General features: G+C 45.3%; 1 protein-coding gene across 2 annotated transcripts in view; it reads right to left on the bottom strand.

Annotated features, from left to right (window-relative positions):
* The window catches only part of LOC124552408 (plectin-like), a 219,495-nt gene that overhangs the window by 56,576 nt on the left and 150,156 nt on the right, over nt 1-12,763 (bottom strand). For both annotated transcript variants that reach the window (XM_047126671.1, XM_047126672.1), the window contains exon 11: nt 2,525-2,699. In XM_047126671.1, the coding sequence (XP_046982627.1) occupies nt 2,525-2,699 (175 nt within the window). The remainder of the gene's footprint in view (nt 1-2,524; nt 2,700-12,763) is intronic.

The raw sequence follows: 12,763 nt of genomic DNA, 5'->3' as shown, positions 1-12,763 counted from the left end.
ATTTTCCTCTACAGGAAGGACTTTGTCAATGGCTTTTCCACAATTATGTAATTTCTGTCATCAGTCCTCTTTACCGACGAGCCATACTGTTGCTTACAGTATACTGCGTCAATATCACAGCCTGCAACACACGAAGAACACACGGCACGCGGTCAGAGGAACTTTCATTCGTCAGCGCCGTCTACCGTGGTAGCTATGCATTTCTGGACACATGTTCATAGGACCTTTTTTCCTCTATTTCCAGTCAGGAACCAATCCCTGTAGTTTGTCGGTTTTATTAATGATCTCCTTGCAGACAACCTAAACAGGGTGGTCCATTGATAGTGACCGGGCCAAATATCTCACGAAATAAGCATCAAACGAAAAACTACAAAGAGCGAAACTCGTCTAGCTTGAAGGGGGAAAACAGATGGCGCTGTGGTTGCCCCGCTAGATGGCGCTGCCATAGGTCAAAAGGACATCAACTGCGTTTTTTTTGAAAATAGGAACCCCCATTTTTTATTACATATTCGTGTAGTACGTAAAGAAATATGAATGTTTTAGTTGGATCACTTTTTTCACTTTGTGACAGATGGCGCTGTAATAGTCACAAACTTATAAGTACGTGGTATCACGTAACATTCCGTCAGTGCGGACGGTATTTGCTTCGTGATACATTACCCGTGTTAAAATGGACCGTTTACCAATTGCGGAAAAGATCGATATCGTGTTGATGTATGGCTATTGTGATGAAAATGGCCAACGGGCGTGTGCTATGTATGCAGCTCGGTATCCTGGACGACATCGTCCACGTGTCCGGACCATTCGCTGGATAGTTGCATTATTTAAGGAAACAGGAAGTGTTCAGCCACATGTGAAACGTCAACCACGACCTGCAACAAATTATGGTGCCCAAGTAGGTGTTTTAGTTGCTGTCGCGGTTAATCCGCACATCAGTAGCAGACAAATTGCGAATCGGGAGACCGAGCGAGGTGGCGCAGTGGCTAGCACACTGGACTCGCATTCAGGAGGACAACAGTTCAATCCCGCGTCTGGCCATCCTGATTTAGGTTTTCCGTGATTTCCCTAAATCGCTCCAGGCAAATGCCGGGATGGTTCCTTTGAAAGGGCATGGCCGACTTCCTTCCCCGTCCTTCCCTAATCGGATGAGACCGATGACCTAGTTGTCTGGTCTCCTTCCCTAAAACAGCCCCAGCGAATCGGGAATCTCAAAAATGTCGGTGTTAAGAATGCTACATCAACATCGATTGCACCCGTACCATATTTCTATGCACCAGGAATTGCATGGCGACGTCTTTGAACGTTGTGTACTGCTCTGCCACTGGGCACAAGAGAAATTACGGGACGATGAGAGATGTTACGCACGCATAGTATTTACCGACTAAGCATCATTCACTAACAGCGGTAACGTAAAGCGGCATAATATCCACTATTGGACAACGGAAAATCCACGATGGCTGCGACAAGTGGAACATCAGCGACCTTGGCGGGTTAATGGGAGGAAGGATAATTGGCCCCCGTTTTATCGATGGCAATCTAAATGGTGCAATGTGTGCTGATTTCCTACGTAATGTTCTACCGCTGTTACTATAAGATGTTTCACTGCATGACAGAATGGTGATGAACTTCCGGCATGATGGATGTCTGGCATATAGCTCACGTGCAGTTGAAGCGGTATTGGATAGCATATTTCATGACAGGTGGATTGGTCGTTGAAGCACCATACCATCGCCCACGCGTTCACCGGATCTGACATCCCCAGATTTCTTTCTGTGGGGGAAAGTTGAAGGATATTTGCTATCGTGATCCACCGACAACGCCTGACAACATGTGTCAGCGCATTGCCAATGCATGTGCCAACATTACGGAAGGCGAAGTACTCGCTGTTGAGAGGAAGGTCGTTACACGTATTGCCAAATGCATTGAGGTTGACGGACATCATTCTGAGCATTTATTGCATTAATGCGGTATTTACAGGTAATCACGCTGTAACAGCATGCGTTCTCAGAAATGATAAATTCACAAAGGTACATGTACCACATTGAAACAACGGAAATAAAATGTTCAAAAGTACCTACGTTCTGTATTTTAGTGTAAAGAAACCTACCTGTTACCAACTGTTCGTCTAAAATTGTGAGCCATATGTTTGTGACTATTACAGCGCCATCTATCACAAAGCGAAAAAAGTGGTCCAAGTAAAACATTCATATTTGTTTGCGTACTACACGAGTATGTAATAAAAAATGGGTGTTCCTATTTTTTAAAAAACGCAGTTCATATCCGTGTGACACATGGCAGCGCCATCTAGCTGGCCAACCATAGCGCCATCTGGTTTCCCCCTTCAAGCTAGACAAGTTTCTTTCTTTGTAGTTTTTTCGTTTGACGCTTATTTCGTGAGATATTTGGTCCAGTCACGATCAGTGCACCACCCTCTATACTCCTTCTGCCTTTCAGCTTGGTTTCCCATTTGGACCTTACTCGTAGCGCCAGGTTCTCGCTGACACTGCTGGTAGGAGTGACTCACCGTCGCCCTCGGCGGCGATGTCGGCCAGCAGGTCCCTGTTCTGGTGGAGGCGACGCGCCAGAGCGTCGATGGCGGGGGCGGAGGCTGCCTCCAGCAGTCGGGCGAAGGCGGCGTGGATCTGAGACACCTCCTCCCGCAGGGCCGCCGCTTCCTCGCTGGACCGGGACGCCTGCTCCTGTGGGAACAAGTCTGGCCTCAGCTCAGCGATGGGAAGAACTGGTCGGTTAAAACCGATACCGGTATTTTAGCTCCGAATAAGCAATTTAGAACCCAACAGTGAGGGTTTAGCGACAATGCTAGAATCAAATGGTTCAAATGGCTCTAAGGCCGGTATTACACTATCAAATTTCTTTGTCAAATACGTTTGACCAATATCTTTGTCAAAGATATTTGATGGTGTAATAGGGAACTTTGTCAAATGTCGTCCAATATTTGATCAAATCTAGGGCCTCGCTGTAGATTTGATCAAAGAAGTCGCTTGTCTTCTGTTCACAGCAATGTGACATGTTACCGCATGGAGCGCAAGCATCGCTGCAGCATGCTGTCGTCTGTAGTATTTTTATAAACATTGCCGGTAAATACAACTGGTGTGTGCCGACAACTACAAAATTAATAGAGATGTATGAAGCTGATGAGGCGCTTTACAACATGAGGCACCCTGAATACCAAAATAGATTAAGAAGATTGGAGACCTGACCTAACCTAACATAACATAACCCTCTCCTGTACCAAGGAGTATTACAGTGAGCCTGTCTTCTGCAGATGTAGCAGTTCTTAAGTGAATACTGTGCTTTGTGATATGAGGATACACTTCACTGAGCACATACAAAAATGCATGCTCATCCATTCTTAAATAATTGATGTACGACGTTCTCCACTATAAGCTCACATAACAAGTTTTGTTGAATGCTTTTATCGTGTCATCGTAAAACCCACGGTTTCACCCAGATTAGATTAGATTAGTTTTCATTTCATAGATCCGTGCTGAGGAGATCCTCGTGGATGTGAAACATGTCAATTTTTTTAAAGCTGAAATAACAATACTAATAGTATGAATATATACAAAACATCATTAGTTTCTATTAAAAATTGCGTCAGTGGAGTAGAAGGAGTTGGCCACTAGTAAGTCTTTCAGGCTCTGATCTTTATTTGTAGCTAAATTTTTTAAGTTTGCTGGCAAATTATTGAAGATGAGTGTTCTCGAGTAGTGGACCCGTTTTTGAACTAAAGTACGTGTTTTTAAGTCGTTGTGCAGATCATTTTTGTTCCTGGTATTGTATGTACGAACTGAGTTATTTGTTGGAAAAAGAGATATATTATTTAGAACAAATTTCATTAAGGAGTAAATATACTGAGAGGCAGTAGTTAGTATACCCAGTTCTTTGAAGAGGTTTCTACAGGACGTCCATGAATTTACTCCACAAATAATACGTATTACACGCTTTTGGACTCTGAAAACTTTTGTTTGACTTGAAGAGTTAGCCCAAAATATTATACCATATGACATTATGGAAAGAAAGTAGGCGAAGTATGCAAGCTTTTTCATTTTTTTGTGGCCTATGTCTGCTAACACTCGAACTGCAAATACTGATTTACTAAGGGGTTTCTGCAGTTCCGTGGTGTGCTCCTTCCAACTGAGTTTATTATCAAGTTGTAATCCCAGGAATTTAAGACTGTCAACCTCGTATGTATGGTTCCTTTTTTCCCCGACTTCTCTACCGCATGTGCACACAATGCAATTGTGGTACATGCAACTGCTGCGGTTAATAACAAGTTGTTGTTGTCAGCCATCTTCAACTTTGACGAAAAATATGATGACAGTGTAATGCCCCTTCTAGCGCTGCGTCAAAGATCTTTGTCAAATATATTTGACGGAATATTTGATCACATCTTTGATCAAATCTTTGACAAAGAAATTTGATAGTGTAATACCGGTCTAAGCACTATGGGACTTAACATCTGAGCAGCGGCCGGCTGGTATGACTGTATACACGGCGACAATAGTGTAGACTTCAGTTTCGTAGTTTTGTAAGTGCCATAATCGCGTCTAAACTGAAAAGTTTCGGCAGTTGCAAGAGTTGTGGCGGAGTTAATACCTGTTTGCGTGAAGTCGCTGCATAATAATTGAAATGTGAAACGTGTCTGGGTTCATGACCAGATAAAGATAAGACGTCAGCTCGTTTGCTCAGCGATCTTCTGAAAGACATTGCAGTGGAGGAGCCTGAAAGTTACTTTAATTGTCTTTGAATGCCACCAGAACAATTTGCGTTTCTTTTAAATAGAGTTGATGGAGACAACACGGAAGAAAAATATTGTGAAACGTGACGCTTGTCGCCAAAACTGAAATTACAAATTACATTGCGTGCAATATGGAGTCCACAACTCTCTTCCTGCTAGGATGTTGTGATGACTCATTTATATTAACACCACATTAGCTGAGTCTTTTCCAATACATGGTCCACTGAGTTTTAGAGAAGGAATATAGCTCACCGTGTTGTGGTAAATGCGTTTGAAATTTTTGTTTCCAAATTTTGCTTGTATGCAAAGCCAATACCAGTTCGCCCAAAAATAGTGCAATTCATAACCGACAGAGAAAAACAGCACCCCAACAATATCTACAACCGTAGGTAATAGACCCGAGCATGTCGACAATAGAGCTTACCAGCAATGAAGAATGGGAAGCATAAATGTAAAGCTGAAATAATTATTCCAAGCAAGAGAAAATGGTTTGAAATGAAATGATCGTATGGCATTGTTGGCCGGGAGGCCCCACGCGGGGAAGTTCAGCCGCCGTATTGCAAGTCCTTTTAAGTTGACGCCACTTCGGTGACTTGCGAGTCAATGATGATGGAAATGATCAAAACACAACACCCAGTCATCATGAGGCAGAGAAAAGCTCTGACCCCGCCGGGAATCGAAACCGGGACCCTGTGCGCGGGAAGCGAGAATGCTACCGCAAGACCATTTTTTTTCTTTTTCTTTTTTTATTGTTTTGTCGTTTTTTTCTTTTTTTGCAATATCCCACCCTTTTTTTATAAAACAGAACTAAAAAAAACAAGTGCCACCGCCACTTTTCATCCTATAACAAAAAAATCTGGGCCACTTTAGGTGTTGGCTCCTGACTAAACCTACCCCAGAGAGCTGCCTATATACCAGGGGAAATATGGGAAATCAAGGTTAGGGCTATCCTTACAAACAAAACAAAATCTTCCTTCCTCTGAATTTTATTTTTATTGTTTTTATGGGTTTTTTTGTGTAATTGATCAGAGGTCTTCTGCGCCCCGCTGGTAATATGTTGAGTCACATCTTCTCGAAATTGATGTGTTCCGTTCAATTGTTCAGAAATGTTCATTGGTTCAAACAGGAAACCTTCTTCTCTCTTGGCTTAACACATTCCAGCTGCGAGGCGGCTCGTGGAAAGCACTCCCAAGGAAGTTCGAGAAAAATTGTCTGTATTTTCGGTGACGGACAACGACATATTGACGGTCATTGAGGTATGTCCAAAAATCGAGTACAGAGTTTACAGTTTGTCCAAATAAGTTGTGAATGGCATGTCCGCGAATCCAATTCACAGCATTGGTCTTTGTCCGAGGAAAATAGTCACGTTCCGGAAATAATAATGAAAGGGGAATAATCCGATCCGGAATGTCCCGCATTAGAAAAGCCACAATACGTCGAACCAAGTGCCAAACCTCCACCGCCGGTCCGCAAACAAACCGATGTTAATCATTGTCTGGCACTCCACACGTGGAGCATAGAGGTGATTGGGCGAGGTGGATACGACGAAGGCGAAATTGGTTGATTTGCTTACCATTGACAGTTAGGTACCAGACAGATTGAACATTCGTGTCAAGGTAACAGGCGAATACCGCGCGCCATACATGACGCCAGTCAACCTGGGGGAACTTTTGTTCAATCGGATTAGGTGGAAGACCTAATTGGAGGACATTGTATACTGCCTTTGTCTTGAGTAAAAGCTGTCTTTGTAAGGTTAGGTGTAGATAACTGAGTTCAAGAAAGAAGTATCGTATATAATGGAACTGGGCCGGAACATCCGAGATCATCACTGGGGCTGACAGTGAGACCGGCGAATATGCCGACAGGAGGAGACCAGTGAGGCTCGTTGGGCAACGTGTCCATACCGTCATCTGGGAGCTGACAAATAGGGCGCGAGCTCTATCCGGTACGTGAAACAGACCTATCCCACCTCGTTCACGGGGAAGAGTAAGGGTTGCATAGTTAACTTTGAACAACAGCCCAGAGCTGACGAAAGATGCCATCACTGCCAGCATGCGACGTGGCACAGTAAGCGGGAAAGGTAGAACTTGTGCTACATGGGGAACTCGGGATGTGATATATATATTGACATATCGAGCTCGTTGGAGAATATCTAGGGATCGAAGGCGATGGTCCATAAGACCTGCTCTGATCATTAAAAGGAGGCGTCGGCAGTTGATGGTGGCTGAACGCCGGAGATCAGGTGAAAAATCTATTCCCAAAAAATGAATGGTATCAACGGTGGTGAGAGGTGTAACGCACTCCACGGGAAGTTCCATGCCAATGAACATAACTTGTGACTTACGTACGTTTAAAGAACTACCCGACACCTCACCATAAGTCGCTACCCACGTCAAAACAGCTCGAACCTCGTCGGCATTACGTAAACAGATGACTACATCGTCAGCATAGGCCATGCAACAGAATCGGTAGCGATCTATGGACAACCCTACCAAACGTTGTCTTAGTCCACACAGCAAGGATTCCAAGGAAAAGGCGTACAAAATTGCTGATAGAGGGCAACCTTGACGTACGGATCGACCTATTATTATCGGTGGAGTGAGTCTGCCATTGTACATAATCCTGGATGAGGCACCCCACAGAAGGCGCTTCACTACCGTGATAACGGCGACTGGAAAACCCATATGGTGGAGAACGGCCATAAGGAACGAATGGTCAACCCTATCAAAAGCTTGACTAAAGTCCAAAGACGCAAGTGCCCCAGAGAGGCGTTGTGCCTGGGTAACGGCGATCATATCCCTGTAACGGCATAAAGCCGTGCGGATATTATTATTCCCTCCCAAAGATGCTTGGTCTGGCGACACAACATATCGGGCAACGTTTTTAAGTCGTGCTGCCAAAAGGCAAGTGAAGATTTTCATATCACTGTTAAGGAGGGTGAGGGGCCGATAATCACTGATATTGTTGCCACCGTGCGGTTTATGTACAGGAATAATAATTCCTTCCATGAAAGCATCCGGCACAGGTACTTCCGGAGATATCAGTTCCCGACAGATGGAGGTGAAGGTGGACTCTAACAAATCACGGAAGGTGCGATAAAATTCGAGGGGAAGACCGTCGGGTCCTGGGGAGCGATTGATGGTTCCTGCCCAGATCGCATCGCGGACTTCCTCATCAGTCACCTCCGACATCAAGTCAATCGCCGCATCTCCTGGGATACCACCGAAGTTGAGCTGTGAGACTTCCTCGATCAACTCTGGGGAATGTGGAATTGCGGCGTAGAGCTGCTGGCAGCGAGCGTGAAGCACATTCCCTATTGCAGATTGGGTTACGTAGCGACGCCCTTCTTGATCTGTTAGGACCGAATCAATTTTCGGCGTCGATTTTGTCGTTCTTGGATGATATGGTACATCGACGGATGTTCATGAGGCATGCGATCAGCAGTACGAGATCGTACTACCGCTCCTTCCAAATGCCTTCGCATGAGATTGGAGATTTGGGCCTTAGCTTGGTTCATCCTTGTATGGCGCTCAGGGGAGGCTGGCATCGTGGAGCATTCTCGTAGGATCCTGTAGTAAAAGTCCATAGTGCTCTTCCTCCAGGCGACAACATCTTTGCCATACCGGATTAAAGTTTTTCGAAGAGCAGGTTTTGCACACTGGATCCACCAGAATATGGTAGACGGATACGTGGGTCAGCGTCTATTACATGTGATCCAAGTGTCTTTTATTAGAAGTCGACAGTCAGGTGAATTAAGAAGTGCCGTGTTCAGTTTCCATAAACCACGTCCGTGCCTTACTGCCTGTCTTGTGGGAACAACATCACAGAAGTAAGCTTCATGATCTGAGAAGGCAACAGGCCAGATTTCAGCCTGTCGAGTGTGTTGAATTAGGGATCGCGAGATGTAGATGCAATCCAGTCGGATAGAGGAGTGCGCAGTGTTGTACGTAAAGCCCAAAAGATCACCGTGAACATGTCTCCACGTGTCGACAAATTGTAGCCGCGTGACGACTGTTTCCAGAGCTGCGCATGGTGAGTGACGCGGCAATTGATCCTGAGGTCGCTGGGTGCAGTTGAAGTCTCCACCCATGACCCAGTCATCGTGTGGTCACATAAAAACGGGTGTAACTTCATTCGCAAAGAAGGCATTGCGTTCACGACGGTAGCTGGAGCCCAACGGCGCATAAATGTTGACAATACGTACACCAAAGAGAGTAAGGGCCATACCTCCGCGGTTGGGGAGGTATAGGACATCTTCGGCAGGAAGACCTTCGCGTAAGATGATGGCAACACCACTACCGGTGTCCGAAGCGGGAGAAAGATGCACCGTGAAGCCATGTGGTGGTGAAAAATCGGCGACATGCACTTCCTGAAAAAGTGCAATATCTATGTCCGCATCATAAATCATATCACGGAGCAGCGCTAGTTTGTGGGGCGCGCGAATGGTCGCGAGGTTAATCGTTGCGGCACGATAATGCTGGTGTTGGAGTCCCACAGGCACAGGTGGGGCTTCTTCTTCAGGAGCGAGAGGTCGTCGATCTTGCCGGTCCGCTGAAGAGGCTGCTATTGTGGAGAGTTTGCGGGCGCGGGCGCAACCGATGGGGGTGCCCCATCATCGGCAGCGTCCACCCCAGTCCCTTCGATCCCCACGTCGTCTGCCCAGGAGACTGATACTGCGGTAGGGCATCGGCTGTGCACATCATCCGTGTGGAGAGGAGACGTAGTTTTCGTCTCATCGGGTAGGCTCTCTTCAACGTCGACCTGTGGGGGCGATGGCACCAGTAAGGAGGGGTTTTCGTTGCCAGTGGTCGCCTGTGGCGGGTCTTTCGCATCAGACTTTTGGCCATCAAAGAGCGGTTTGTCGTCCATCTTCGGGTCTGCATCCCTGGTATCCATCCGTAGAATGGATTCATCAGGGGGTGTACGGCTACGTTTCTTTCTCTTTCGTGTCGACCCTTGTTTTCGAACAGGTTGTTCAGAGTCCGAATGCGGGTGGTTTTCGTCTGACTCCACACCAGTCTGAAGGAAAGCAGAAGTAGGTACCACTCTCGGATCAACGTCCATCTCAGTAGCATTTTCAGTCACAGTGCTGCGATGATTCGGCAGGTCAGGATCTGGCGTCTGTGGCACCTCAGAAGGAATCTCAGGAGCGGTTGCATCTACCTGATCAGACGACGTCAACGGAGCAGGAAGACTCTGTGTAGAGGTGCTACCTTCCTTGGCAACTTTGGCATATGTCACAGGGATCTGAGTGATCACCGCTGGGGACGCCTCCTCGCCGACCAGTGTCTGGATCAGGCGGCGTCGCATGCAGGCAGATCTGACGTGGCCTTCTTGTCCACAACCCGCACATGTTCGGGGTTGGCCATCGTACATGACAATGGCTCGCACCCCGCCAATGGTCAGGTATGATGGTATATGTTTTTTCAGTTCAATTTTGACCTGACGCACACCATTAAGGACATGGTAGGTCGTGAAGGTTTGCCATTTTTCCTCTACGTAACCGATGACGTTACCGTACGGTTGTAACGCAGAGACAACTTCGTCCTTCGGCACTTCAAAAGGTAGTTCAAACACCCTAATCGTGCGTTGACCGTACTCTGCGAGTTCAAGTGTTACAGCTCCGACGTGACCATCAGAGTATTTGAACTTAAGTCCATTGGCATGGCGGCGAATAACATCTTCACACACCTCGGTGTTTGTCATTTTAATATGAACGACACTACTCGTGATCGAAAAATGGATTCCGATAACGTGGTTAGGATCTAAACGAACTTCTTCACGTATGAACGATTCAACTTCACGTGCACGAGGTCGCGCATGTTCAGCTGGGAAGGAAACTTTAAGGGTCGCACGGTGGTAAGTGCTCGACATGTTGTTCACGGTGGACGGACGCAAGCCTTAAAGCTACGACGCAGAAGTAAACAATGCCTGCAGCGGAGCACTGGCCGGCGCACGGGGCCGTCCACACGCTGCCACGGCTGAGAGCCGACTGACACCATGAGCTGCAGACAATCATGCTTGTATTTTTTTTTATTCGTTTGTATGTGCACTCCTGATTGACTGAATTTTGATCTATAACTCAGACTTGTCAACCCATCCATGTTCAAATCACGTATGGAGGTCTCAAGTGCAGCAATATGTCGCTGGTTGTTTTTTGTGGTCAGCAACACTGAAATCCCACAAACACAGGTATGCAAAAAACAAAAAATTTCCTCCATTCCCCACTTCATATTTCAGTGTGTTTACACTCTATCGTACATACCTAACCTCAAGATTCTTGCTACTATACTCCAATTAAATTAACTTGACAGCTAACAAATGGTGCGCTTAGCTGGTTTCCTCCAATCAAAGCACTTGATGTCACGCCCGAACTGTTTCCTGTTGCCAAAGTGCTACACCAATTGGTCAGTTCGCTTCCAATTTCTTGACCGGCATTGTTTTGCTCCCCAGCCCTTTCATTTCGCATTTCATCATAACTACACCAAAAACAAAACACACAGACACGTGTAAACGATGCTTAAGAAATATACTCGTTTCATACGCACTGGATCCTTCTGCATAAGACACGATTCAGTCTCATTGATACAGTTATTATAAACACAGATATTGGCTCACATTAGATAAACTTCCAGTGACATTGCATGAAGCCAAAATTATGAAGGCTGGCAGTTAATTGTTGCGAGTGGAACATTTGAGTTACAAATACAATCGAATTTCAGGTAAGTAATGGTATGGTGCAGTGGATAGTGAGTGAAGATGACATTCTCAAGGTCGAGTGTTCAAACCTCATTAAATGTGAAGCTATTTTAATTTTTCTGAGCCTAATCAAAATACTTGAACTATCATTTTTTAACTTAATTAATATAGTATTTTTTATTTCTAATACTTTTCTGCGTCGTTTTCATCATCGTGTTGACTTTTTTATTTGCCCCTATTTTTCTTCTTGTCATCCTTTTTTCGTTTGGAATCTGCTTGTATCGGCTTGGTAATGCGGCATCTCGTGTAGCCAGTGTGAGGATAGTTTCAGGCAACCATTGGCGGCGAGAAATTACAGTTTGTTTTTACCGCAAAAACTGAAATTTTGCTGCCAAACATGTCTACGCAAAGAAACATATCATGAATTTTTTCTGTCGTGAGTTTGATTGTAGGAGTTAGCCTAAACGCTGTGAACAAGGCGATCATGATTTTAGTTCTGCCACAGATTGTTGATCGCCGTTTTCTCGGATACACTGCACATCACGAGGTTGTGGTCAGCTTAGGGCATGAGTTTAAATGCAGGGCTATGGAACGCATCGTCTGCCACAGTCATTAGTTGCTTAAAATCAGCTGCCGACAGAGGATCTGCCATTTTCGTCACATCTCGCAGCGACTGCTTCCAACATTGCTCCGCGTTACATATTAATAGCACTTGTGAAGTGATACGCAATGTTTGTGTGTCACCTTAAACTGAGCAGTAGCCGCCCGCAGATGCGGCAACACTGTAGCGGCAAGTGACAGATGTCAACTGCCAAGTACTTTCAATCGGGCTGTACAGAGATGTGAAAATTATTAGACTCAAAACGAAAAGTCTGATGTTTTATAGTTCCTCTCCTCTGGAGTTATTCAGCCATGTGATATTTGTATTTTCACGCAATTACATCTATGTGGCAACATTTGCCTTTACTATTGGCAGAGCTGCGCCAGTAACAATTTTGTCGGTACTCGCTTAGCAGTCCATAGTTGTTGTTGAGGCAGAAATTGCATGACTGCAACTGTTTTGGAGACAGTTTAATTCACCTTGGACATACTTCAGATGCGTTATATTTTTAATGTATCATCAAACAATAAAATATTTTCAGATATTTGTTGGCTATAGATCCGAAAAGTGATCTGTCACCAAGAAAAGTTGCTATCGTAAACTGGGTATAGTTTGACTGCCGTGGTTACTTTGACCACTCAAGCACGATTAGAAAGATTAGATTAGATTAGATTAGTTTTTCGTTCTATAGTTTTACATCT

This window comes from Schistocerca americana, chromosome 10 (genome assembly GCF_021461395.2).
Source record: "Schistocerca americana isolate TAMUIC-IGC-003095 chromosome 10, iqSchAmer2.1, whole genome shotgun sequence".
NCBI lineage: Eukaryota > Metazoa > Arthropoda > Insecta > Orthoptera > Acrididae > Schistocerca > Schistocerca americana.
This window is presented reverse-complemented; position numbering and strand designations above follow the sequence as displayed.